At 61.1% G+C, this 27,228-nt stretch overlaps 1 protein-coding gene across 4 annotated transcripts in view; it reads left to right on the top strand.

Annotated features, from left to right (window-relative positions):
* The window catches only part of UVSSA (UV stimulated scaffold protein A), a 32,049-nt gene extending 5,232 nt beyond the window's left edge, over positions 1 to 26,817 (top strand). Inside the window, exons 1-14 of one of the 4 annotated variants that reach the window (XM_035005480.1) lie at positions 274 to 384; positions 1,107 to 1,206; positions 2,125 to 2,455; positions 3,114 to 3,234; positions 4,091 to 4,447; positions 5,315 to 5,427; positions 5,824 to 5,952; positions 13,857 to 13,974; positions 20,089 to 20,227; positions 20,692 to 20,817; positions 21,429 to 21,612; positions 21,957 to 22,068; positions 24,556 to 24,730; positions 26,221 to 26,817. In XM_035005480.1, the coding sequence (XP_034861371.1) occupies positions 366 to 384; positions 1,107 to 1,206; positions 2,125 to 2,455; positions 3,114 to 3,234; positions 4,091 to 4,447; positions 5,315 to 5,427; positions 5,824 to 5,952; positions 13,857 to 13,974; positions 20,089 to 20,227; positions 20,692 to 20,817; positions 21,429 to 21,612; positions 21,957 to 22,068; positions 24,556 to 24,730; positions 26,221 to 26,314 (2,118 nt within the window). In that variant the 5' untranslated portion in view covers positions 274 to 365 and the 3' untranslated portion in view covers positions 26,315 to 26,817. Of the gene's footprint in view, positions 1 to 273; positions 385 to 974; positions 1,207 to 2,124; positions 2,456 to 3,113; positions 3,235 to 4,090; positions 4,448 to 5,314; positions 5,428 to 5,823; positions 5,953 to 13,856; positions 13,975 to 20,088; positions 20,228 to 20,691; positions 20,818 to 21,428; positions 21,613 to 21,956; positions 22,069 to 24,555; positions 24,731 to 26,220 lie in introns of those variants that run through there. The other 3 variants (XM_035005482.1, XM_035005481.1, XM_035005483.1) reach the window with 3 other exon arrangements.
* Positions 26,818 to 27,228: the final 411 nt, after the last annotated feature.

Here is a 27,228-nt window from a genome sequence, read left to right as displayed (position 1 = left end):
CCCCCCCCCACACACTGTCTCTCCTCCTGCTCTTTCTTCTCCTCCTCCTCCCCCCCAGGACTCTGTCCCTCCCCCTTCTCCCCCTCCTCCTCCCTGGGACACCGTCCCTCCTCCTCCTCCTCCCCACACCATCTCTTCTCCTCCTCCCCCCACCAGGACACCTATCCATCCTCCTTCTCCTCCCCCTCCTCTTCCCTTTCTTTCCATCACACTGTCCCTTTCTCCCCCTCCTCCTCCTCCCTAGGACTCCGTCCCCTCCCCCCTCCTGGACGCTCCCTCTTCCCTGGGACACCCCTCTTCTGTCTGGTGTGGCCATGGTGCCCTGGGCTTAGGAACTCTGGCAAAGTCCACCCGGTCAATGGGGGATGCTGGGAGGGTGCTCAGGTGAGCAGCTCCCTGCCCCTGCCAAGTGTGTATTGAGTTGGTGTCAGTGACAAACTTTACTGCTCGGAAAGCACCTCCTGGAGAGGCCGTGTACACCTGCTGGGCCTGGCCCCTCCTTCTACCAAATAAAACAGCCCTGCAGCCAGCCTGGCACCCATGCTGCCCTCAGGCTCAGTTCATGCTGAACGACTGACTTCCTGGGCCTTCGGCATCAGCCTTCCTTTTCCTTACTGCACATCTGCCGCGTGCTCGGCTCCGCACTGGAGTTTTGGGTTGATCCGCCTTTGGGTCTTTGGGTGCAAGTTACAAGAGTAGTCACTCGCTCTTTGCAGTCTGCAGAAGCTGCCTCGTGGATTGTGAATGAACGGTGTTGTGAAGGAGAAAGTGCCACAGTCACATTTGGGAAAAGCTCATTTGAGTTTTATTTAGGCAGTTGTATTCCTTCTTGTGTTGTTGAGGTATCTCCCACGTGTGGGGTTGTAGAGCTCCAGAGTTACTATTTTGTTGTTGCGCTTTTCCTAATTTCCTAACTTACCACCAAAAATGCTGTGTCCAGAATACCATCTGAATTGTTCTGTTTTCGTATCCAGGTCACGTCAGAGGCAAGGGCTGGAGGGGCCAGCCTTGCAGCCCCCTGAATGCCCAGGACACAGCTCAGGAAAGGTGTAACAAATCGTGAAGGCTAGGTGCTCATATCGCATCTCTGCTGCGCATGTCTCTAGATATGGATCAGAAACTGTCCAAGTTGGTAGAAGAGCTCACAACTTCGGGGGAACCCCAGCTGAATCCTGAGAAAATGAAGGAACTGAAGAAAATTTGCAAGTATGTCTTAAGGTTCAGCATTTCACACCAGTTGGCTGGCTCAGCAGGTCCCCCACACCGTTGGGGTCATGCCTTCCACCACCTGCATCTGTCTCAGCCCTTCGCCTGCCTGTCCCCACTGTCGCCTCTCTGCGCAGGGAAGGAAAGGTCCAGGATGTTTCCCCAGGACCCTGCAGGGCCCAGCTCTGGCAGGTGGTCACCTTGTGGGGCAGTGGTCCTTGGGGGGGGCGGGTGTGCGTGGCATGAACACTTTCTAAAGGCCGTGTCAGCGGGACCTGTTGAGCGTAAGTCGAGATTGTCCTTATCCCGTATCTACAAAACAGGAAAACTTAAGTGACTTTAAGTAACAAAGTCTTTAGCTTTCGACAAAAATTTCAGCTCACATGTAGACCCAGAACACCCCAGAACAGTAGCAGCTTCTTTTGCAGGGAAGGTAGCTGGGAAGGGCAACAGGAGGGGCAGGGTGTGTGCAGGCTCCTCGGAGGGCAGGTCCTTTCGCTTTTGCTTCGGTCCTGTGTCTGCAGGGGAGGCTGGGGGCTGGGTTCTCCGCTTGGAATGGAATCTGCTCTGATGTTCTCTGATGGGCCAGATGGTGGCTCCTCGAGGCTTTCTGGGCCATAAAGTTTTTGCGGTGACGGCTCAGCTGTGGACAGTGGTGAGAACAATGTGAAGGAGCGGCCGGCTTGTGTCCCAATAAAACTTGATGGGCACTGATGCTGGCTGTCATGATTCTCACACGTCATGAAGTATTATTTTGGTTCATTTCAGCCATTAAAAAATGTAAAAACCATTCTTGCTTGTGGGTCGTACAGAAACAGGCGGGGACCCGAGGGCAGTTGTTGGTCCAGCCTTCTCTGGACAAAGGGGAGAGGGCCTGCTGAGTATTGGGCACTCAGCGAGGACAACTGGTGTCCCTAGGTCTTCAGAGGAGCAGCTCAGCCGTGCCTACCACCTGCTCACGGCCCAGCTGAGCCAGGACCACGCCGAGATCCGCCTCTCCGCATTCCAGGCCATAGATGAGCTCTTCGCCCGGTCCCATCAGTTCAGGATGCTGGTTGTTTCCAACTTTCAGGAGTTTCTGGAGCTCACACTGGGCACTGACCACGAGCAGCCCCTGCCACCTCCCAGGGAGGTGGCCCAGAGGCTGCGTCAGGCTGCCACCCGGGCCATCCAAGGGTGGAATGAGAAGTACGGTGCGGCCTACAAGAAGCTCGCCTTGGGCTACCACTTCTTAAGACACAGCAAACAGGTGGGCAGGCCGCATTCTGTGCTGCGTTGGTGGACAGACTTGTCTGGCCTCAGCGGCCAGCCAGTGTTCAGGGGCAGTGGGGGGGGGCTCCCAGGAGCAGGGCAGCAGCTCTGGGAGGAGGATGTGTGGAGGGAGCTGGGCCTCGGGTCCTGACTTCCACAGAAAGCCGAAATGAGGGAAAGGGGGTCGGCTTCTCAGACGCGGCCCTGTTCTGTGTGCAGGAGTTGAGTCCCTCCTGGGTCTGCTGTGGGCTCTGGTGGCCTTGGGTGCATGAGAGCCACCAGGACTGGCTGCTGCTGCCCCTGCCCTCCTGTCCAGGTGGCTGGCCGGTCCCCGCCACAGCCTGAGCATGCTGCCTGGCACTACACATCCGGGGTCCCCTCCCGGGGTGTTTCCAGGCCCCTGGGTGGGGCGAGCAGCCTCCCCCCATACTCCTCGCAGCAGCATGCTGCTTTCTGGAAGATGTGCTGGCCGTGCCTCTGCGGGGGATCGATCGTTGCTGTCAGATGTGTTTCTTGGTGTTCGGAAGAACTGGACCCCAGGGACCCAGAGGGTCTGGCTCTGTCCTGGTGCTGGCACGTCTTCTCCTAGGCCTGTGTTTGACCTATTTTCTTTGTGTTCTGTGCAGTCCGGTCTCACGTCCACTTCAATTTCCCAGGTGGATTTTCAGGACGTGAGCGCGCGGACTCTGGCAGAAAGAAAGCGGGAGGAGGAGAAGCGGAAGCGCTTGGATAGAATCTACAGGGAGAGGTCTGAGCAGGCCATCAGGGAGATGGAGGGTGAGTGAGTTCTCAGGCCTGAGGGCGCCCTGCCTGCCGCGCCTCCCAGGGCCTTGTGCAGCCTGCCCACCCTGCTGCTGCAGTGGGGGGGGGGGGGACAGACCCCAGCCCTGTCCCCAGGAACATCTGGGTGGCCACCGCTCTCCCGCGCCCCCTGGCGGAGCCGCGTGGGCACTGTGCTTTGGTGAAGGTCTCGGCTGGGGGAAGCAGGGAGTTGTGCCTGTTCACCTCATGGCCCCTGTTTGCTCTTGCCGGTGCCCAAAACCTGACGCTTCTGAGCAGCTGGCCCTTTCCGTGAGGGGCAGGCCCCAGCTGAAGGCACTTCTGGGGTGCCTGGCCCCAGAAGCGGCTGGGAGCAGTCCTCTGTCCCCTGAGGAGGGTGTTGGCCGGCCCCAGAGAGATCCCTGTCAGGAAGTAGCCGGCCGGAGCGGAACGGTCGAGCTGCGCTCCGAATGGAGGACTGGGGAGTGGCGTGTGTCCTGATGGCCTCTGTCCTCCGAAGTTCTGTTCGTGGTGGCACAGCCCCCTTGGTGCTCCCGGGGCACCAGTGAACCTCGCAGCAGAAGTCCAGACCTGAGGCTGTTTCCAGGGACATCGCAGAGGGTGGCCTTGTGCTGCTGAGCTGGTGGCTTCTCAGTGATCACCAAGCCTCCACACGCCCGGGGCGCCGGCCTCGGTCCGGGGAGGAGGGAGGAGGCGCAGGTTCGGGCGGCCTGCAGTCCCGCGTAACACAGCCCGCCGGCCGCTGGGGCCCCCCTGCTGCTGGGACGTGGCCCTCCTTGTGATCTCGGGCCCGGCCCTGGGGGAGTGGTGCCGTTCGCGGGCGGGCCCCGACAGGCGGTGCCTTTGTCTGCAGACATGTCCGAGGAGATTCGGTGCTGCCTCACGGAGGTGGAGAGCTGCTTCAGGCTGCTGCTGCCCCTGGACCTCACCGCAGGCCTGGGCGCCTCGTTGCCCACGGTGGCCTTCAGTGTGTCTGAGCAGAGCGCCCCTTGCCAGGCCGGCGCTGCCAGTCCCGGGGGCGAGGAGCAGCCCTGCTGTAGCAAGACCCTGCCCGCCTGGGCCGGCCATCCGGGAGCTGGCAGTGGGGAGGGGCCGCCGCAGACGGCCACAGGGGCCGAGGAGGAGGACAGCGACAGCGACGAGGAAGGGTTTGTGCGGCGCCATGGACTGGGCTCCCACAAGTACACGCTAGACGTGGAGCTCTCCTCAGGTAACCGCCGGCTCCTGCTGACTGGCCAGGGCGCTCTTCCCTCAGCCATGGGCCCTGGGGATGCTGGCGAGAGCCCAGGCTTCTTGGGACCGTGAGCAGGGCAGGGTCCCCAAGGTTGGGGTGAGGGGTGACTTGAGGCTTGGGGTCTGCGGCTCCACCCCAAGGTCCGCCTTGTGATGGGCAGGCCTAATTCTCCAAGGGATTGGGGAGGCTGCAGTGCCTGGTCACAGGCCCATCGGGATCGGAGGGTGACTGTCAGGGATCAGGCACCCCCCACTCTGGCTTGGAGGACAACGTGGTTGGATAGCAGCTTCTCACCATGTTTGAGATGATGCAGGTGTGGTTGGGAGCCCTTTAGGGGTGTTCACAGAGGAAGGGCAGTCAGGCTGCCTAGCTGTGTGAAGATCTGCCACCCCCAGGCATCTTGGGTCCCACCAGCCCCAGGGAACTAACAGCTGTCTGGCTGGGCGGGGGGCGCAGCAGGCCACGTGCAGGAGGTGGGGGTGCCCGGCTGAAGACAGGCTGGGGTGGTGGGATGCGGGGGCAGGGCTGTGGGACTGAGCAGTGGTGTGGGCAGTAATGGGAAGGGGCTCCAGGGCTCCCGGGGCTCGATGGATGGGCTGGGGTTTGTCCGTGAGAATGCCGCGTGGGGTCTCTCGGTCTGGTGTGGAGGGAGGCATTGGGCTCAGGCTGAAACGGTCCGCGCCAAAATCAGAATCTTAAAGTAGTGCATCTGTTTGTCAGGCACGAGGTATGGGGTCCTGGGCAGAACGTGGCTGGGGAAGGATGGGCAGCGGAGGGTGGTCCCTCCGTGGTGCTGGGTGACCTGCCCTGGTGCTTCCAGTGACCCTGTGTGCTTTGTTACAGACAGCCTGAGGGTGCGTGAGGACGAGGACAATCACGCTGTCATCCACTCCGCCCGGGACGCGCTCAAGCTTATCCAAAACACCTTCCTGCCAGCTGTGTGCTCCTGGGTCCAGGTGAGGTTTCCGTGTGCCGGGGCAGAGTCGGGGCCACGGGGTGTGCGGCGGGGGGGGGGACACTGGAGGGGTGAGGAGGGCTGTGTGCCCCTGGGTCCAGGGAGGTCCCCATGTGCCAGGGCAGATTCAGGGCCACGGGGTGCGCAGGGGGGGACACTGGGGTCTGGGGAGGGCTGTGTGCCCCTGGGTCCAGGGAGGTCCCCATGTGCCGGGGCAGATTCGGGGCCACGGGGTGTGCAGGGGGGGACGCTGGGGGGCTGGGGAGAGCTATGTGCTTCTGGGTCCAGGTGAGGTCCCCACGTGCCGGGGTGCCGGGGCAGAGTCGGGGCCACGGGGTGTGCGGGGGGGTGGGGAGGGGCCCCAGCCGGACTGAATGATGCACCCCCTTGTTGGCAGCTATTCACCCGCGCAGGGATCCACGGTGGGCACCTGGAAGCTGCCATCGACCTGAAGACGGAACTGGAAAGGGCCCTGAGGCAATCGGAAGAGCTGGACATCAAGCCTGAGGAGGGGCGCTGGAGGGAGGTGAGTGCTGCCAGCAGGCTGGGGAGGGGTGACAGCAAGGACACCTCCTCTTTGAGCTGTTTTCTGAGTCAGCAAGAATAACTGGGGCTTGGAAGTATTCTGGTTTCTGCCCCGCCGGGAGCTCCTTTCCTGAAATGGAAGCTTTGGCCTGGGGGGCCAGAGAGCACAGCGCAGGCCTCCCCATGGATGAGGGCGGGGACAGGGTCCAGGGCAGGAGGGCACGGGAGAGCTGTGGGAGGAGGCAGAAGGTTCTAGTTGGGAGGGAGATCTCAGGGCCCTGGAGGAGGAGGCCATGGGCTGAGCTGAGACCCAGGCCGGCTCCTCCACACTGTCTCACCCTGAGCCTCCCGAGTGCCCAGCAGAGCCTCCCGTGAGCTGGTCAGGGCCTTCCGGGCTTCAGCGTCTCGTCCCATCCACCTGCATCGTGGCCAAGGACGCTCGGTGTTGGGGTGTCTGCGGTAGACACAGAATCAGGACTTGTCCTCGGGCTTACGCAGAGGGCCGTGTCCCTGGCCTGGGGAGGTGGGCGCCATGGTCCCAAGCAGGGCCCTACGGAGGAGCTCCCGGCCGGCGAGGTGGGGTGAACATGCAGCCTGGTGCCCCAGTTGGGAGGCTGGTCAAGGCCAGGCATCTGCTGGTCGTGTGGTACCTCACAGGCACAGATTTGGGAGGGGGAGGCTAGTCCCCTTGCGTGCGGTGTCCCCGGGCATGGTTGTGGAGCAGGGACAGGCCCACACTTACTGACGGGGCATGGGTGAGGTCCATCAGCTCCTGGGACACTAGGTGACTTCGGGGGCCCCCTCCCGTGGCCTGTACCAGGACCTAGACCTTAGCGTCCGAGATGGACGTGAGAGCCGCGTCCCTCTGCAGGTGTCCTCGGGGCCTGCCCGCAGGGCAGGGCGCTCAGCTGCAGCGGGGTCAGCACAGCTGCCGCCCTCTCGGAAGCAGGGAAGCGGGCTCCGGAGTGCACCGCTCTGCCAGGGTGCTGGGACCCCGCACCTGGCCCATGAGCGGCGTGTCTGCACCTCTGCTCTGGTTGGATGTGACTGTTTGCAGCAGGAGCTCCGGGGCGGGAGGAAGGAGGAGAGCAGGTTCGGAGCCATTCAGACCTAGGACGGACGGTGGCTGGCACCGTGGGTCTTGGCACCCAGCGACCTGACCCTTCCAGAGCCACCGGACACCTGTCGCAGGGCCACTGCCCTGGTGTGCGTTTCTGAGGGATGGCCCCACCGCGGTCTTCCAGGTGCAGGGTGTGGGGCCCCTGGGGACCGGCAGAGGGCGGTCTTGTCTTTCTCCCGCAAAGCTGTGGAGTCTGAAGAAAGTTCTGGGCTGGGAGCAGGGCCTGCAGGCTGCCTGGCGTTTGCCGGCGGATGTCCTAGCGGGGTTTCTGTGGGCGCGAGTTTCTTCGTAGAGCCTTGCTTGGGGGTTGTGAGCTCACCAAGAAGATAGCTGCGTGAATTTTGACCAAGGTGCTTTTTTTTTTTTATACCGAAGGAAGGTTGTTCTTTGGTCTCAGGAAGGAGGTGATCCAGTGGGCTCGTCCGGCACGTTGGGAGGGATTTATCTCTGAACGTTGGACGAACCAGGGTCTCGGCATCAGGGCAGTGGCTGGCCTGAGAGCAGGGAGGGTTGTGGGGATTCATGGCGCCCTGAGGACCGGCCCCCCCCTGCCTAGCAGGGGCTCACACTGTGTCTGAAGGAACTGGGGGAGGCACCCTCAGGGCAGCTGGGGCTTTGGGGAGAGCCCCGGAAGCCATGAGGGCTGGTTGGGCAGCGTGACCTTGTCCCTCCAGGCCTGGGGTCCGCAGCACTGCTGGGGTGGGCAGGACTCGGAGCCCAGAGCTGGCAGCAGGACCTTCTCGCCTCACGGCTCTAGGGCCCCCAGGGGAAGGGCAGGTCTCCTAACGGCCTAGACTGGCGCCTCCCAGTACAGGAGATGCAAGCTGCTCTGCGGGGCCGGCTCCAGCCCCAGCCCCACACAGAGCCTGGCCTGTGCCTGGACTGTTTGGGAGCCCTCGGCACTGTCCCCAGGCATCCGAGGGAGTGTCTGGTGGGGGCAGCTCCATGCTGCTCGGGGCAGGCCGGTCAAGGAGCCTCAGGGGAGCGCTGGCGAGGGTGGGAGTCCAGCCTGGAGGATGGCTGTGGGTGAAGGGGCCCTGCCCCTCCGGCATGGGGACAGCAGGGCTGGCCGGGACTCAGACTCGCGGGTCACTGAGGCCCTGTAGGCTGCAGCTGCCTGTGGGAAGGTGGCGTGGCTTCAGTGGGAAGGGCGCATCACTGTCTCTGTCAGCCGAACGGACGGTTTCCAGACACTTCTCCACCAACTGATTTAAAAAAGGCACTGCTCCGAAGTCCTGGGAGATTGTGCTCATCCGCGCTGGCGGGCGGCGGCACCTGGACATGAAGCGATTGGGGCTCGAGTGGCTGAGTGGCAGCGCCCCATTCAGGTGGGCGCCGCGTATCTGCACATCTGCTCGACCCTGCGCAGGGTGGGCGGCCGCGGGAGCCACTGCAGTAATTAGGAATTACCAACGAGTTGCTCCCCACTCATTTTGAAATAAAACGGACGGGGCTTTAAATCATTTGCCTTAGCGTTTCCCAACCTGGCGGGTTCGGCGTGGTAACCGCGTGCACAGCTGGCCGAGCCGGGGACGCTGATTCGGGAACGTGGGGTTTGAGGATTTTAGAACCTCTGACAAATGTGTCAGAGATGAGCACAAACACGGGGCTCCTGTCTGGCAGCTTGGATGCTGAGGAGAAGTCGGGAGCCCAGCTGGGAACAAGCCCTTCGGGGTGGGGGTGTTGGAAGGTGTCCCGTTTCTGGTTTTGTGTTGCTGCTGGTTTCTACGTATTGTTTTTCTTTTGACATAGAGGTTCCATCTTTGAGAAATATTTAAGTCCGTTAAAATATGTTTAACTGTTTGTTTTATAGAGTGTGTCTCTGTTCTGTTTGGAAGCAGCTGGGGATAAATCCCAAATAGATCGATGTGGAGCATCATTTGGTAGATTTAGTTTCCAGCCCTCTGCTGTGGGAGAGGTGTAATAATCTGTGCCTGCTACATTCGTGAAACTGATAAAAATTCTGTATAAACTTTTAAATCGCCTGTGGTTTAATTATGTGGCCACGATCACCAATTATTGTGTATTGTGTAATTAACAAAATACTAATTTCCTACCAACTACTATGTCTGAAAACAATAACTTCAGGCATCAGTTTATATAAACCATCAGCAGGATTTTTTTTTAATGGCTGGGTTGTATAAGCGGGTAGAATACTCACATGGGTGTTTCCGTCCTCGCCGAAGGCCAGTCTGACGCGGCCACGGGGTCTGGACCGCGGGCACATCCTCACGCGTTCCCAAAGCAGACATCGCCCTGCGTGGCTCTGGGAGGCTTTCCTTCCGTGCAGCCTCCCCAGCTGACGGGACGGGCCTTCTGCCGGGGAGGCACCTCCCGCCTCAGGCAGGGGCCCTGGACGCTCCTGCTGCCGTCGTGTCCACAAGCCTCCTGTGCCGTGGGAGCCACGTGAGTGCCGGCTTCCTGTAGGTGAAAAGGACAGAGCAGGAAGCCGCGGAATGAAATGTTGAACGAGCCAGGCAGCCCAGGGAGGCAGGGGAACTAAATCAGCCAGCAGCCGGGACCTTGTGCGCGGCAGGGCCAGTAAACAACCTTCCCGGAGACGCGGCTCCCTCCATCACGCTGAAGGCCACGAGGCTGCAGGGCTGGGAGCCGGGGGAGGGGTCCGCACGCCTTCCGCCCTTCTCACCAGGGCTGGCAGCACACGCAGGCGCCCCACTGCTCAGGGCCGGCCCTCGCCCCTGCGCCCTGGGGCCCCGGAGCGCAGCCCTCCCCCTGCACTGCTGCGCACCCCTTGCTCCTGAATACCTTCACCGTCATCCCTTTGGTTCCACAAGCGGCCCTGTGAGGTGGGTCACGTCACTACCCCAGTACACAGGTGGTGAGACCGAGCCTGGGGGGAGGTTGTGTGGGCCTTGGCCTCGGAGGGCGCCGGCTGCCTGCATTTTGCCTGTGAAGGTTGGGCTGAGGGAGGAGAGCGTGCACAGCGGGTTTTCCTGTTCTTGTGTGGATGCCGCTTCCTCGGGTGGTGAGAACTGGGGAAGCACTGTGTGCTCTGTGGGATGTGCTGTCCCACGGCTCAGCCGCTCACATGGGCTCCCCAGGGTGGCCACCGCGGAGGAGAGGGTGCCCGTCTGCGCCGTGGCAGACTCGAGTTACCCGCCGTGGTTCCGGGGTCACCACCTGTGTCGGGGACGGACGCACCCAGACGCAGCAGGGCTCTTGGCCCCAGCCTCGGCCTGGAAATGGTCCAGGTGTCCCGTTGACCCACAGCCTGGTTGCCTGCACCGCCTCAGGCAGTTTCCAAGGCGAGGCCTGTCGAGCACCTCATCCTGCGCGGATCTGGATCAGACAGGAAAGGGGGCCGCAGTCACTCCAGAGCACGGTGACGCCCGTCTGCACCAGCTCCGTTCCCGCTGAGCAGGGGACCACGTGCTCTGCGGCCTTGTCTGTGTCCGAGCGGGCTTGGCGTGCCCCGGGTGGTGTCGGCGGGGGGTCCCTGTTCCCTCGTGCTTGCCCTGGTCAGCCCCGCGCGCCCCACCGTCCTCTGCCCTCTGAAGGCGCGTCCCCAGCAGCTGGAGATGCACATGAGGTATTGGCGTAGCTGGGCAATTTGCACGGCCTTCCAGGGAGGGCATTAGCATATAAATAGCAGATGCAATGACGACCATCACAGCTGAGCACGTTTAATTTTTAGTTTATAAGATAGAATGGGGTTTTAAATGCATGGCCATCAAGCCGCTGAAAGACAAATGCAGTTCGGAGCTCACTTGTCTGACGAGGCCTTACATCATTTTTTTTTTTAAAAAGGGAAACAGACACACATAAAACTGAACAAAAGTGATTTCTTGGGTGAAAAGTAATTGAGATTGCGCACCGAGTTAATTAGATCGTACAAAATTTATTTAACGGTCCCAGCTGCATCTGGGCGTGCGTTTGGCGGGCCGACCCGCTCCCAGAGCCAGGTCACTCTTCCTTTTCTTCCTCAAATAATCAGTAACCCCGATACCCCCACTGCTGTACGCTGATTGTGTTGTATATTTTAGCCGTTTTATTGCTTGTTTAATTATGATCCCAGAGGCTCATTTTTCTAAATCCTTTTAACTGTGGGTGCGACTCCATGTGTATGAAACCGGCGGAAGGCCCGCGGCCCCCCTCTGCCTCCCAGCGGCAGCGGCTGTGGGCGGCTCCCGAAGGGCCACCGCTGTGGGAGGCGTCCGGCGGGCCACAGGGCTCTGAGCGCCTGCCCGGGCCTCCCGGGCTGCCTGCCCAGGGACTCCACCTGTTGGAGGAGGTGGGTGCACGCCCCAGACGTGGCGGGGGCGGGGTGGGGGGCTGCAGAATGAGAACAGTTCATGAGTTGACCCCATTTTGAGGACCACCCACCTTCAACCGGTTGCCGCCTCAGGGGCGTGAGCTTCCTTCCTTCCCAGGATCCTCAGGCATCCACGCACCCGCGCCCGGCCCCCTGCCAGCCTGTGAGCTTTGACCTTGAGGGCAGGTGGCCACCTCCCTGCCCCACTCCGGGACTGGCTCCGGCCGGGCTCCTTCCTGCCGCCGTGCCGTTTTGCTGGGCTTTTAGAGAGGGCCTCCTGGCCTGGCTGGTGGCGGTGTTCCTGTTCTCTGAGCCGGCGTTTGGCGTGAGGCCCTGGAGCAGGTCACATGGGTGTCACAGCAGTGTGACTGTGCTTGGTCATGGGGCTTTGTCCTCTGGACAGTGGGTGTCACTGCCCTCCCCCAGGTGCTGGGGGTTCAGAGAGCCGACACCGCCCTGGGAACTCCATGTTGAACTTGGAGGCTTTGGAGCGCGGATTCGGTGTTAGCAGCAAAGTCCGTCTCTGGCCCGGTGTCGCTGCGGTTCCAGGGGGCCACCCGCGGCTAGAGGGCTCACGGCTCACGCACACAAGTAGATTGCTGCAGAGGCCAGTGCCCCGGCCGCGGGGACCCTGAGGGGGCAGTTCTTGCCCCAATGGGTCCTCCTGGAGGTGGGTGCGGCCTGGCCCGCCTCGAGCGGTGTTAATTTAAGAACGAAGAGCAGCCCAGGGCTCCGTATTTCATCACAGGAATAAACAGTTTGAGTTGGGGAGAAAGAGGGTATAATTCCTAATAGTTAGCTAAGCAGCGAAATATTTTTTAGGAAATGAAAATTTAGTAAGTCCCTGGTGAAATTGAGGGGTGGGAGCGGTAAGCGTAATATTTTATGAAAATGACCCCCATATTTAAAATCCGGTGCTCTCTGTTCTGCATTGTAGCACCCAGTCCACATCTACCTTTTAGAAAATTAAAACACATAAATTCTGTTTAGTGTTTGATACGCACTAGCCGAGAACCGTAATGCCCTAAAACCTTGGGCTGCTTTCCACCTTTCATAAATTCCTGGGTAGATTCTATACAAAAATAATTTTCAGGTCCGTGGCTCATTGTTATTCAAACGTGATTGATCGCCGTCATTTGCCCAGCTCGGGAGTTAAGTGCCCCTGTCATTTCCAAAGAGTATAATTGGGACGTTTCACAGGTCAGTGGTGGAGACAGGCTTCCCTTTTGATCAGTGTTAGACTGATAACAAAAAATTACAGTTTTCGATGATTAATGTCTCCCGCGCTTCCCAGATGCACCGCAGTGGGGTGTACCCAAACAAAGTGCATTTGCATCTGATTGTGCCTCTTGGGGGCCAGCGGTGGCTCCCCCGCGGGCATCCCTGGGCCGCAGGTAACGCCAGATGTGGTTGCTGATGCCCCGGCTCACGGTGGCCGCCACCAGGCCCAGCTCTGCAGCGACGGGCAGCTGCGGGGGGCTGCCGGCATCTGTAACTCAGCTGAGCCTGGGGGGCCTCCTGCCCCCATTGTCACCCAGGCTCTCCATCCTCCGCCTCGACGGTGGCCCTGAGGTGTGCTGTGGAGAAAGATTTCGGAAGTGAAGGCATGTGTCACAAGGTTCTCCAGAGTTTGCCCCAGTAGTTGGCATTTATCTGACAGGGGCCTCCGTCCTGGCTGTTCCCTTCAGTGGGATTGAGACTGTGGTAAAGGTCTGCGCCCTGGTCTGGCTGAGCTGGCTCCCCAGTACTCCAGGGCCGGTTGGCAGTGGGGCGGGCGCTCCTGGTTCCTCCCTGCTGTGACCCTCTTGGGAAGGACCCATCCCGTGGGGGCTGCTCTCCTCAAGTCCAGTCCTAGGGCTGTTGGGGGTCCCTGAGAATGTGGGGCCAGCTGCAGAAGCCCGACTCCTGTTCCATGGTGGACCTCCGTGGAGAGGCCGGGTGCTGCCCAGCCAGCGGGTGGGGGCAGAGGGTCCGGGTCTCGTAGAAAGGAAGCCGGCCCCATGCAGTTCTTCAGGCCCTCTGGGCAGGCTATGGTAGAGGTGGCCCCCCAGCCCCTCTGGTGGCTCTGGGGCCCTCACTACACTGACCTGGGTGGGGAAAGGGGTCTCATCCAAAGGAAACTGTTTTTTCAGTGGCTTTTTAACAAGTCATTCTTAAGGACAGAATGTTCCAGAAGTGCCGTAGTCACACCAGCATCCCCAGAGCTGCCCCCGAGAAGGGTGGGCGGTGCTTTGGCCTGGAGGGAGGGGCGGCCCTGCCTCTCACTGGGTGAAGTTGGTCTCCTGAGGCTCTGGAAACACACCTACTCCTGCGCCTCTCCCATGCATTTCAAAGGGCACCAGGTGGTGGGGCAGGTTTGTATGTGGTTTGGACGTGGAGCTGCGGATCTGGCGTGAGCTCAGGAGCAGGACCAGGCCCAGAGATGATCTTCCGTCTCCAGTGCTGCGGCAGGACCGGGAACCTCCGGGCCTCTGTGCTGTGCTCATACGTAGGTCTGGGGGTGTTTCCACAGGTGGCAGCCCCAGGGGACAGGGATGAGGATGAGGACGAGGATGATGGGGACTTTGTCGAGGTCCCAGAGAAGGAGGGGTATGAGGCCTGCATCCCCGACCACCTGCGGCCGGAGTATGGTGAGTGCGGGGGGCTGGGAGGGGCTGGGTGGGGTCCTGCTAAAGATGCTGTCCCTCAGGGCATGACCTCACATCTGGGGTCTGGGGCCCACTGAGCAGGGGAGCCAGCCATGGTGGGCGCCCTGCCTGCTGACACTGCAGATCTGTCACTGAAAATCTTGCAACTCTCCTTCTGTTCCCCAGGTACTCTCGGGTCGGGCTCCTCCCCAAGGCCTCCCCCCAGTGGGCTCCCGCTGTCCCTGGTGCACAGGCCCCAGCACCCAATCAGTGGGCACAGCCAGGCTGGCGCCACACGAGGGGCAGCCCTGCTGGGGACACACAAGTCTCAGCACTGGGGAGCGAGTCTAGGAGTGGGGCGGGCACCCCAGAGCAGAGAGCGTGCCCCGGGGACAGTGCTGTGGGTGACTCCTGAGGTGGCAGGAGACTGGTGACCGTTCGCTGGGCTCCTTAGTCCCCGGGCCCCATGGCTGGGGCATCCCCACTTGCCATCTGTGGAGTCATGGACTCCGCTGCTGGCCCAGGACACCTCCGTGGCTCGTGGCGGAGGAGGGCCGTTCCTGGGAAGTGCAGCCCCAGCTCTGACTGGTCTTTGCTGTCTGGGGTTTCCTTCTTTCCCGTGTCTGCACCCCAGCACGGTGGCCATCTAGCAAGAAGGGGTGTGGGCCCGCAGGATCTACCCAGCACACACACAGGCGGCAAATAAAAACAAGACCCGTGGCTTTTGTGGAAAAACAGACCAATCGATTTCTCTCTGAGTCTGTAAGGCGAAATGTGAGTTTGTTAACCAGAGTGTAGATGACTGAGCTCAGGTGTGGCGCTGTGGCCCAGTAGGGGCATCGTGCCGAAGTGGCACTTCCAGACCTGACGGCTGCCGTTTGCGCAGCCCCGGTTCCTCTCCCCGGGCACCAGCCTGGATGTGGGAGCAGCGGCGACCCACCCCTGCTCCCAGCCGGCCAGGGCCTGTGTGCCTGCCTCGCCCCCTGCTCCAGCCATGCGGGCCTTCACTTCTTAGCTTTTGGGTCTTCCTCTGACCGATAGGCAACCCTCCTGCCCTTTGTTCTTCTGTGTTCTTCTGCACCTGAAATGGCCTGCCATCCCCGGTTCATGCTGCTGTCCGCCCCAGAGCAGGGGCTCCCTGTGGCCAGAGGCCCCACCTGCACCCACGAAGTACCTGGGGGCTGCCTAAGGCATCTGTCGGGAGCAGTGACCGCCCTCCCGTGCCCAGGCCGGAGCCCAGCAGAAGCCCGGACACTCCCGCGGCTGCCCGTGCCCCAGGCTGGGACAGTGGGCAGTGGGGCAGGACTGCCAGGGAACAGCCCGCTCAGTGTTGTCACTTCTCCAAGTTTCTGCAGCAGAGGAGTCTGGTGACGGGCAGCCCGTGACTGAGAGCCTCCTGCGGCCGGCAGCGCGCCCAGCAGAGGTCCGGCTTTGAGGCGCTGGGCCCTGCCTCTGGGGCCTGGGAGCCCCACGCTGACCCTAGCTAGTCCTCTCTCCGAGGCTTTCCAGCTGCGGACACTTGCCCTGGCCCTCAGCACGTGCTGCTTGGAGGGCATTGAGCCCTTTCCGCAGGAGGGAGAGCTTGTCTCTGGCCTGGGGCCGGGCTTGGTCGCCAGTTCTGATGACCGCGGTGAGCACAGCTGCGGTCCGCTAGTGCTTCGTCTGCGCCTCGTCCACTCTGCCACGCAGGCCGTGGCCCTCAGCAGGGACGGTGGGGCTGCCACCACTCCCACTGGCAAGGTGCTAGGCAGGAGTGGCAGAGGGGACTGGGCGACAGGCTGTGTGGGCCCGCCGTGCTCACAGGACGCGCGCGTGGACTCAGCCCGGCCGTGGCGCCACAGTGGGTGACCCTGCCTCCAGGTGTTGCCAGCTGGGGCCCAGCCCCGCCGGAGCAGAGCGGCTTCCCCACGGAGACACTCCTGATGCCGACATCTGCAAGCCTGGCAGTGCGCATGCCGCCTCCGCTGAGCTCTGCGGTGTTGGTCCGGCAGGCGGGATGCGTCCTCCTCTGTGCCCCTGTGCTCCTGAGGCCGGCAGGGCCCGAGTCCCTGGTGCCCCTGGCCTGGCCCCCGGAGGGCGCCTCGGGAGCCCAGGGAGGGAGGCAGAGACCCTGGTGGTCTCGCTGCCACCGGCTCACCCCGTTTTTCTGGAAGGCTCTCAGCATCCTGTCTGTGCCCTGGAAGGTCATGCTGGTGGCCGACGTGGATCTGTGTTTGCAGACAGGTGGGCTGCGGAGGGTCCCGGGGGTCGACTGCGTGCCCGAGACAGCCACCAGCCTAAATCCCACTGTGAGCCCCGGTGGCCCCAGGGCCCTGGAAATGTGACCGGCGAGTCAGTTCATAACGTAGTTTATATTCCGCCGCTGTTTTTTCAGTTAAATGCAGGTGAACCTGCAGTAGATTCATCTAAATCCACACAGCTGCGGAAGCTGGTGCTTTTCTTTCTCATTTCTTTCTCTGAATTTTCACCGAGGGGCTTTTATCTTCCCCTTAATCCTACCATTTCTGTCAGGACATAATCTCTTTCTCAAATTTACATTTTAATTACAAGGCCAGCTGAACTAGGTAAAATCAATAATGTCAAGCTCGGCGGCCTAACTCCACGCGGAAGCCGCAGCCTCTCCATTTCCCGCTATCGATTTCATCGCTCCCACCCTGTCTGCCTTAGTGCTCCAGGCAAATGGGTGCCACTTGGTCAATTTAAACAAAAAAGGGGATTTGGGCATTTGTAGGATTCTTTCGAAAAGCAAATGTGGGAGTAAATTTGAGCCAGGCTCCTGTTCGGGGGAGGCCCACGCCCCTCTGATGGCTGGGCACAGCTGGCCTCCAGCTCTGCTGGAGAACGCTCGCTCCCGGGCCTGAGGCATGCCGTCTGCTTTTTGGGGTTTTACTTTGAAAGTGTATGTCAGCGAGATTGATTTTCTACAACAATGTGAAAATGGTAGTGTTTTTTTAGCGCCCTGAGTATTTACTCTGCTTTAACACGCTTACCCATCTTTTTAATGGTTTAAAACAACAAATCAATGAAAAATATATTTCATTCTTGTAACTCCTAGGAATTCTCATATTGATCCTTAGGCTGTGATTGTATCCATCTAAATGCCACAAGGCCCACTTATCAGCCTCCCCCCCGCCGCCCCCCGCACCAGGCCGCGTGCGTGTGATGCGCGCGCACACTCGTGGGGCTGACTGACCGCGACAGGCTCTTGTCAGCATCCAGGGTAGGGGTGTTGGGGGGTTTTGAGAGCTGGGGCTAGGGTGTCATGGTGACGATGGAGCCTGGTCTGTCGTCCCCACACTGGGGGACCCGTCACGCCCGAGCGGCTCCGACTTCCACTCCCAGCCGCGGGAACCTGAGAAAGGGCAGCGGGCAGGCTTGCCGGGCGTCTGGAGTAGGCGCCGGCAGGTGTTTCCTGCGAAGGGCCCGTGGGCTTCTGGAGCCCACGCGAAACCAGCTGTGTGCAGCCACGTGCTGGGAAAACCATGCGCCGAAAGCGGCCCATCCGCTGATGCCCACGAAGCACTGGGCTGGCCGTCTCCAGGTCGAGTCAGGCTGCCCCTGCTGCAGAGAGCCCACGCCCGAAGCAGATGCGGCCCCTCCCAGCGGCACCGGCCCAGCGAGACTCTTCCTCGAGTCCCGAATGGCCGGGAAGCCTTCCCTGGTGTTTAGTCCTCGGTGCTGCCGTGTCCTTCCCGATTTTCTCTCTAAATCCAGTATTCATGCTTCGGTGTTGGAGAGTGCTGGGTGGAGCTGTGTTCAGCAGGACCCTCGACCCCGCGAGTCTGCGTGCTCAGGAAGGGTGTGTGTGTCACTTTCGACATCCGGGTCTCCATTGCCCTTTGCTCGGCTCCTTCTGACCGCTCCGTGACCCAGGGACCGTGGTCTGGGGACGCTGAGGTCCCTCGGTCCTCCTGCCTGGTGGTCCCGTCAGGTGTGCGTGTGTTCTGGAAGGCTTTGCGGATACTGTCCCTTGCGGCTGTGGATTTGACCTCTTTGATCTGTTCTATGAGGGTTTGCAGAGCCGGCCACGGCAAGCCCTTGAGCTGCTTACCACGTGCGCCGCGTCTCTCCTCGTATGTCCGTTCTGAGCTTGAACCCTGGTCGTCCTGGCGACACTGCCGTCCCCGCTTTCTCTGTCCCACTTGCAGGGTGAGTCCACGTGGCCGTCTTCAGCTTCATTGTTCTGTTGACTGTTTGCTTTAAGTGGGTCTTGTGTGGACCACAAGTTGCTAAAAGTTTTAGGACTAATCTGCCTTTTAGCTGATTTTAATCCATTTAATGAATTGTTTCTAGTTGTTCAATGTCCCGGGCACTTTACTGCCCACCCACTTGTTTTTTCCTTTTTCCCACCTTTTGTTTGGTAGGTTAATGCTTCTTCTGTTTGTTTTTAAAACATTCATTAAATATTAATACAATTGTAAGATCATTGATTTTTCTGAGGGTTATCCTGCGTTTTTGAAAGCTTCATCCCCATGTTTCCTGTGCACGGTTCCAGTCACAGCGTAAGGATGTCTGCACCACCCTGCCCCCGCAGCCCTCCTCAGCCCCGCGCGCGTGCTCGCTCTGGTGTTGGGTGTGCGCCGGGAGGCACGGCCATCACTTCGCACTTACACTCGCATGCCTTGCCCCAAACTCGCTTTCCTTCCTGACAGATCGATTACTTTGTCGGGGAGTGTTTTCTTTTTTTTTTTTTTTTAAGATTTTATTTATTTGCGAGAGAGAGAATGAGATAGAGAGCATGAGAGGGGGGAGGGTCAGAGGGAGAAGCAGACTCCCCGCTGAGCAGGGAGCCCGATGCGGGACTCGATCCCGGGACTCCAGGATCATGACCTGAGCCGAAGGCAGTCGCTCAACCAACTGAGCCACCCAGGCACCCTTGGGGAGTGTTTTCAAAGCAGGCCTTCCGGCGGCTCCAGAAGGGGTCTCGTGTGTGCGAGGCCGTCCATCACGGGCACCGCGAGATGCTAGTGAGCTAGATAGAAAGTTCTGAGTGTGAACGTCTTTTCCTTCAATCTTCTCAGGACGACCTCCGGAGACTTCACCTTCACCGTCACTGTTAAAAATGCTGGTATTGGTAGGATGCTTGTCTTTCAAGGTCTTTCATCCGCCTTTTTTCTTTGGAAGCTTTTTGGATCTTTCTCTTCATTTTCAGTGTCCTTAAATATCCTCGTAACTGTACTAGCCGTGTTTTCTCCGTCTCTTTCTTGGCACTCAGCAGGCCCTTTTGGTCTTTCCCAAATTCCAGGAAAATTGGGTGTCTTATGTCTTCAGCTGTTTCCAAACTCCAGTTATATTTTCTGCGCTTCTGGGGTCCAGTAACGAGGATGCTGACACATGTGTGCCATGCGTCTGTTCTCCCCACCTGAGCTGTGAAAGCTGCCCCTGGCTTCATCCCCCGCCTGCTGCCCGGGGTGCCCGCCACTCACGTGCACCTCCGCCTGGCGAGTCGTTACCGCGTTCTGTGCAGGGGGTCTCCACTCTCCCCTCCTCTTCCCAAGCTCCGGGCCCCTAGGCCCTTGGGGAGCGTGCAGCACGCTTGACCTGCTTGACGTCTCGTCCTCTGTCTGGGACATGCCGCTCAGCCTGTTTCCTTCCTTCCTGGCAGGTCACAGTTCTCAAGGTGTGAGTGCGCTCAGCCTGCAGGCCCTCAGCGGGGAGAGTGCTCAGTGCAGGCCCTTGGCCCCCACAGCGAGTGTGGGGAGGGGTCGATTCCCACAGGGTGCCGTGCCTGTGGTGACATCATCCACACCCTGTGCCGCCCTGGGACCCTGGCTTGCACGGGGCAGGGGGGCTGTGCGCCCCACAGAGGGGCCAGCAGGGGTCAGGAAGGGCCCTGATAGTGTTGAAGAATCTGCTTTCACCCTGTTCTGAGGACTTGGGGATGGACGCTGGCCTGCAGAGGTCAGCGGCCTGGTGGCCTCGTCTTTGGTGTTGGGAGACGCCAGCGTGGTGGGCTCGTCTGGCTGGCGGCCGGGCAGGTGCCGCGTGGAGCCTGGCAGTGGGCTAGTGGGTGCATCACTGCTGTGCTGTCCCCATGGGATGGAGCACGATGCCCCCGCGGGTTGGTCTGGGCTCGTGGGAACGGTGGCTGGGAACAACAGCACATCTGTGTTCCAGGGCTGGAGAAAGACCCAGCTGCACTGGGCTTGCAGGCGAGGAAGATGGCGAGGAGGGATGAGGAGGCACGTGACCCCACCTCTGCTGCTGCCCAGCTGCATCAGCTGCATGGACGCTTGCCCCCTCCCCCGAGCCCCAGGTGACTTCCAGATGCCCTGCCTCTGCCCAGGGCGTTGACCTGCCTCCTCAAGCTGCCGAGTCCCCCCTGGCTGTGCGGGGGCAGCCCTGGGTGCGCCCCGGGCCGGGAGAGCACCTGCCACTATCTGTGCCTAGGGCAGGGCTTGCACGGGATGGGGGGCCCTCAGAGAGCTGGCATGTCAGCCAGGGCACGGGGGCGGATGTCAGGGCATCCCCAGGCCCAGGATGAAGACCAGAGATCCGAGACCGGCTCCCTGCAGACCGCTGGGGCTTGGTGCTGGGCTTCTCACAGGTCCCAGAGGCTGCCCTGGAGCCCGGGCCCAAGATGGCAGAGGTCACTGCTCCAGTGTGTTGACCCAGGGGCTCTGTGTCTGCTCGGGGAGGGAGGACGACGAGGGGGGAGGCAGGTGGCTGTGGCCGGCTCTTGCGTGCACAGTCAGGGTGTCCCGTTTGTGGCCTCACCAGGGCACCTGTGGGACCGGACGAGGCTGGGAAGCTGGCAGCGGAGTGGGCCCGGGCGCCTGTCGTGCCCTTTGGGGTGGACCTGTGTTACTGGGGCCAGGAGCAGCCGATGGCGGGGAGGATCCTCAAGTGAGTGTGGGTGTGTCTGGTCCCGCCTTTCCCTGGCCGGCGAGCACACCACCGGGCCCAGGGCCTGGCTCTGCCTTACGGTCCCTGCAGGGGCGATCACCACACGCAAGCTCTACTGGGACCATAGAACTGTGGCCGGGGGGGCGGGGGGGGCCTGGACTTTTTCTGAACCTTCCTGTGGCTCCCTGGGGAGACGTCCTGCACGGTCTTCCTACAGTCTGGCATCGTGAGGTGTGAAGGGTGGCTGCCTGGGCCGAGGCCCTTCCTGATCCGTCCTCGCCCCTCCGGTGCAGACTCAGACCTCCACACAGGCCAGGCCTGGGGTCTGCAAGGACTTTCTGGGGAGCTGTCCCCTCGCAGTGCTTGCGACGCTCTCTGTGGGGCCGCAGACGAGAAGGGGGCACAGGTGCACCCCCCAGGCGGGCCCCCGCCCCCTAGCGCTGCCTGTCCTGCCGGGCTGTGGGCAGCCATGGAGGCTGTGGACAGGGGACGACTCGAGGTTTGGCTTGTGGCGCCTGCGGTGGGGTCCAGGAGTCTCTGTGACCTGCTCTCCTCGGGCTGCCTGGCCTGGAGCCACACTGTCGGCAGCATCCCTGGGGCGGCTGTTGCAGGCGTGACTCTGAGCACCGCTTCTGGAAGCCCAGCGAGGTGGACGCGGAAGTGGGCAGCGCCAGCGTCCCCGAGATGCCGTGGAACCGCTGCATCACCTTCGCGGGCAGGTTCGAGCCCGTGCGGCACCAGTGCCGCGCCCCGAGGCCCGACGGCCGGCTCTGCGAGCGCCAGGACCGGCTGAAGGTGAGGCGGCGGCCGGGGCCGGGATGGGTGCCGCGGGGCTCCGCTGGGCCAGGGCAGGGCGGCCGGATGGAGTGCTGGGCTCCAGCCGGCCGGTGCGAAGCCCGCCGTGGCCTTCAGCTGGGCCCCCTTCCCAGGGAGGGCTTGTCCGTGGCTGGCGGGCCTCGTGCCGGCGTTGGGAGTCTGACATCCAGGACCCGGGGGGCTCTGCGCTGGTTCCCACGTCCCTGCTCCCCACAGCACCTCCTGAGCCGGAGATTCACTGAGTGTGAAGGGAGGTGGCTTTGGCCAGGCCGATGGAGGCCCCAGCCTCCCTGCTGCCAGAACGGCTCTCCTCTTTGTCACAGTGCCCTTTCCATGGGAAGATCGTCCCCAGAGACGAGGCGGGCCGGCCCCTCCACCCGGAGGATAGGGCCTGGGAACAGAGGCAGCAGCTGCGGAGACAGGCAGGGCGTGCAGGTAGGTCTAAGGGCTGGAGCAAACGGTGGACACTGTGTGGGGGGACGGCCTGGGACCCTGGCAGCCACCTGCCGCCTCCAGCATGGTCGTAACTCACAGTGGTGCCGCAGGGGACACGGGCTTCTAGTTGGGCCACGTGTTCGTGTCGCTGCCACTGGGGGACATGGAGTCATGGCCAGAAACCACCAGCATGTTGTTTGCTGGTTCGGGTTCTGGGTTCTGAGTCACGTTTTTAAGGAAACGGGGGAATGGAGGTAAGAAAAGTTACTGGCTGAAGCCCGTTCTCCAGAGAGGAGGGCAGCACGTTCACACCAGGTGGACACTTGCTCCGTTGCCTGGCCCACATCCTCTGCTCTGCAGCCTAGCAGGTTCCGGGCACGTGTGCGTGCGGGCTGTGTGCGTGTCCGGGCGGACGCGAGGAGGTGCCAGGCAGGCCCTGAGCCCCAAGGCTCGGGAGCCAGGTCTCCAGAGGCTGGTCCAGGGTTCTAGCTCGCAGGCTAGCTTCAGGCCTTGAGCCATGTAAGCATCGTTCGCAGGACAACTTGGGGAGCTTGTCTCAACACAGTATGTGTGTCGGCGCCTCGTGCTGGGCACATGCCACATGCTGGCCACCATGTGACTCCCAAGGATCCCTGAACAGCAGGGCCACGGGGTGTCCCCCAGAAGGGGCCGTCACTGTCTGGGCAGCATGCGGGCATGCTCAGAACGGGGGGGCACCCACCAGATCCCTGATCTGTCTCAGTGTCTCTGTGATTTGTCAAGCCTGGGCTAGGGTCTGGAGGTCCTGGCTGCCTGGGGCTCTCGCTGTCCCAAGAAAGCCACATCGCCGACCCAGAGCCCCGATGAAGGGAAGGCGGACGTGTGCGTGGGGGCAGCACTGGCCTGCACGTGAGGGTCCCAGCCAGGCCGTGTTTGTCGTCATTAGTGGGGTTTTTCCCTTTGACAGATGGGAGATTTTAGGCTGACACTGTGTCTGAGCCCCCTGGGCCATGGACGGTGGCAAGGAGGGGCCCCTGACCTGCTAATCCGCGGGGTGAGGCCTCCCCTGGTGGCTCACACTCGGGAGCAAATTAAGTGCGTATTTTTTGTGTCAGCCCTGAAGAGTATCTGGTTCTCCAGCCCTCGGTGACTTGTTAACAACAGGTACCGGGCTGTGGCCGCGGGCCGGCGCTGGCCAGTCAGATGTGAAATAGCATCTCTTTACTAACTACACTATTGATCCCCGCCTCCCTCGCACGCGGGGCAATTTTCTTTTCCCTGGTGCTAACCTTGGTGACAATGCACGCCGAGCTCCAGGGCCCGCCAGCGCACAGGAAGGCCGCGTGGCCCCGGCATCTATTGATTTTCTTCAAAGGCTTTTAAATTGCTCCTTCATTTTACTGAGATGCTCATTCCATCTCTACCGGGCGCCAGTATTTTTCCGTGGTGTTTAAACAATTGCTCCATTCACTGGGCTCCTAAACTGTGGCGCCTTCTTATTACAGGAGATAAACTGTTTAGACAGTTTTCCTTAATCTCAGATTAATCGTTCCTGGATCTGAATTGTGCAGCCCTGTACTCCTTCACCTCAAAAAATCAACTTGGGGAGGCCTAGCCATCTGTCTGTCTGGGGTGCACGTTCCGTGGGTTTCCCGCGGGCGTGGGGGCGCCATCGGAGTGTGGAGCGCCTGGCACCCTTCTGTGAGCCAGGCTTGGTGTCCGCAAGTCTGGGCACATGAGGGGGGCTGTGCCGTCGCATCCCTGACAGGGATGGCCTTCTGGAGGCGGCCAGGCTGGACGGCGCCCTGGCTCACGGAGCCCACCCCCACCTTTCAGAGGCCAAGCAGCGCCCCCTGGGGCCAGGATGGGAAGGAGCAGCCAGGGCAGTAGCAGGGCCTTGGGCACCCTGGGCGTTAGGCAGTGGAAGCTTCCCTGAGCCCCGGCGGATGAGCGCACTGGCGAGGCCGGGCTCTGTGGGACCTGGCGCACCGTCTCCTGCCACCTTGCCTGGCCTGGGCCGTGGCAGACCACACGTGGCAAGAAGAGCAGAGCTGTCCAGGTGAACTGACCCCCTCGTTGCTGAAGCCTGTTGCCAAGTCCTCTTTGGACCAGTAAAAAAGCTCGACCTGTCCTGACCCCTTGGCCCTGGCCGCCCCTGGTGCACACAAACACCAGTCAGCAGATGGGTCTGGCCACCATAATTGGGGGCCTGCTGGGGCCCAGTCCAGCTGGAGGCAGGGAAGTAGCCTGCCGCGGGCACCCGTCTCAGCTGCCTTCCTGCCTGGGGGGTCAGTGGATGCACCAGATGAGGCCTCTGGGTCCTGTCCCGGGACCCCTGTGGGTCCCGGGACAGGGGTGGGGAGCTCTGCCTTGCTGTCTGCCCCCTTTGTCACTGGCCGGCAGTGGGCAAGCTGAGCCGACCCTTGAGGCAAGGAGGGGTCAGGGCTCGAGTGAGAGGCTCTCTGGTCGGTGACAGAAGTGTCTTGAAATCTCGGGGTCTTTTTGCAGGTTGGCAGGACCCCGAGTTCATGAGAGATGTGGAGGCTGCCACGGGAGTGGACCTTGGCTCGTCTGGGTCCAGCGGGAGAGGCAAGGGCAAGCGGAGGAAGCACCCTGGCCTCACCGACCTGAAGCAACAGGCCGACACTGCCCGCGCACGCATCGCCAAGAAGGTGTTTGCTAAGTAAGAGCTCCTTGCGGCATGCCTGCCCCCACCCCCCTGGATTTGGGGATGCAGGAGGCGGGCTGACTGAGCTCGAAGACACTGTCAAGGCCTGGGGCCCCTAGCTCCTCTCTACTACGCATTTCTCCCTGTGACCACCAGGCCCCCCGGGCGGGACGGGTGCTCCTAGCCAGCAGGGCCATGGGTGGGCCATTCAGGAGCAGAGCCTGGAGCTGGTCACCCCGAAGGGATGGATGAGCTGCTTCTCTAGCGGAGGGGCTTCACTGACCAGCCAGCACATCCTCATTTCCTGGTGGGGGGGTGAGGTCTCCATGGGGGCTGCTGGTACGGAGCCAGCTCCATGGCCTTCCCTTGCCCAGCTGACCCAGAAGGGCTCTCGTAGTCAGTGCCCAGCGGTGTCCACCTGGTAACAGCCAGCAGGGGAGTACCTTCCAAGGCTGGTGGGGTGGGAGGCACCACACAGGTCTCTGCTCCAGCAGAGCGTGGCCAGTGCTGCCGGGGAGGTGGGTAAGGGACGAAGCATCTCCATAGCCCAGCTGGATGTGCCTGGCGGTTGGGAATTGGGCAGGGCCAGGGCAGGAAGGCCGCCAGCCAGCACTCTCACTGCCTGCCTGCCACTGGGGCTGGCCAGACAAAGGCATTTGGGGTGCTTGTATAGGAAGCCCCGTGAGGCCATGGCCTCCCTGGTTGAATTTATGCTCAGGTTGTGGGTGCCATCAGGCCGTCCTCGTGGGCCAAGCTTCTCAAGCAGACACCTGGAAGGCGTTCAGCTCCGTGTGGCGGGTGAAGGAGGCTTTTCCTGTCCTCCTGGCCAGCGTCACCATGTGCTTGGCCTGAGTGGGGTCGCACAGGAGGGCGGCTTCCTCAGTGCCCGCACGGAGCCCCCAGGAGCTTGTCCTGTTGGAGGGCCACAGGTGACCGAGCCCCGGGGTTGCACCCGGCGGTTACACGGGCACTTGGGGGCAGCGGGGCATCCCTCTTGGCGGCCTCGGAGGCTTCCTGCTGGGTACGGAGTCCTGCTGAGTCCAGGCCCTTGGCGGCACAGCACCCAGGCCAGGCAGCGAGACGCGCTTGGTAGCCCATCTGTGTGTTTTTGCTGCAGGACTGCAGTGCTGCCCCGTGGCTCTGTCCTGGGGCGCTATGCACGTGCCTGGGCAAGCTGGGCAGGGTCTGCATCTGACGCTGCCTTGTTGCATCTGCCCTGAAGCTGCTCCCCACCAGCCTGCTGGGCAGGCTCTGCCTTCATTCTGGGTGCAGCCTGGTGCTGGCGAGATTAGGGATCCTGGGAGCTGCCTTCAGGGCTCAGGGAACCCACAGGGTTAGTGTCACAGTTGCTTTTATTTCTGAGCTGTGTCGCCCATCTGCAGGGAGTCAGTGGTCTGCGTGTGGCAGCCGCCGGGGACCAGGACCTGATCCCAGCCAGACCACGGTCGGAGCCCAGAGACCTGGCCGGGCTTCCCTGATCGTGTCTTGCTTTGCTTTCCCCACAGAGCCGCTGTGCAGAGGGTGGTCACAGCCATGAATCAGATGGACCGGAAGAAGCACGAGAAGTTTGCAAACCAGTTTAACTATGCACTGACTTAGAGGGCCAGACTGGGTGTGTGTGGTCCCCTCTGGTCGTCTGCTCTTCTCCCTCGGCCAGGGCACCAGGATCGGAGCGCAGACACAGGACTGGGCTGTAACCACAGCCGCTGTTGTTATGTGTGTTTCGTGTGAGGAAAGAGTGTGTATTCTAGTCACAGTTCCCCAGAGGTATGGACTCCCCCTGCCCTGGGGAACCACAGCCATCCGGGTTATGGGTCTGGCCCGCCCGAGAGCCTGGAGGTGACGTGGGCAGCGTGGCTCAGTGGGGCATCTGGCAAAGCCTGTCCCCATGTCACCCCAAGCCCCACTTCCCAGCCTTTTCCCTGGGCAGTAGGAGGGACTCGGGGGGGACTCTAGGAACCCTCATGCTTTTATGTAAACACTGTTTTTAAGACAAGCTGGGAAGTGAACCGTTCAGCGTCGCACCTTGCGTTTCCAGCTCACAGAGCGTTTTGGTGATGGTTCTGCATTAGAATGTCAACAACTACTTCTCTACTTTTTTGTTTTTCAAAAATAGCTTTATACTTCCACACCCTAGAATTCACCCTTTCAAAGTGTACCACTTAGTGTGGCATGAGGTATGTTGTACAACCTGGACCACCTGTTTCCAGAACTTTCCATCACCCCAGAAGAAAGCCTGTCCCTGTTAGCGGTCACTCCCCTACTCCTTCCTCCAGCCCCTGGCCCTTTCTGGATGGACGGCATCCTAGCAACACGTGGCCTTTCGTGTCTGGTTCGTCCACTTAGCACAGTGTCTCCTGGGTTCTTCCATGTTGTGGAATGCGTCAGAGCCCTGTGCCCTTTTACTGCCCACTGATGACACCATAGTGTGGGCACAGCACACTGTTCATCTGTTTATCACTGGCATCTGGGTTGTTCTCACACTGGCCATGATGAGTGATGGGTCTGTGAAC

This window comes from Mirounga leonina, unplaced genomic scaffold (assembly GCF_011800145.1).
Source record: "Mirounga leonina isolate KUSES-001 unplaced genomic scaffold, KU_Mleo_1.0 Mir_129, whole genome shotgun sequence".
In the NCBI taxonomy this organism is placed as follows: Eukaryota; Metazoa; Chordata; class Mammalia; order Carnivora; family Phocidae; genus Mirounga; species Mirounga leonina.
The sequence above is the reverse complement of the archived record's forward strand: the minus strand, read 5'-3'. Positions and strand labels throughout refer to the sequence as shown.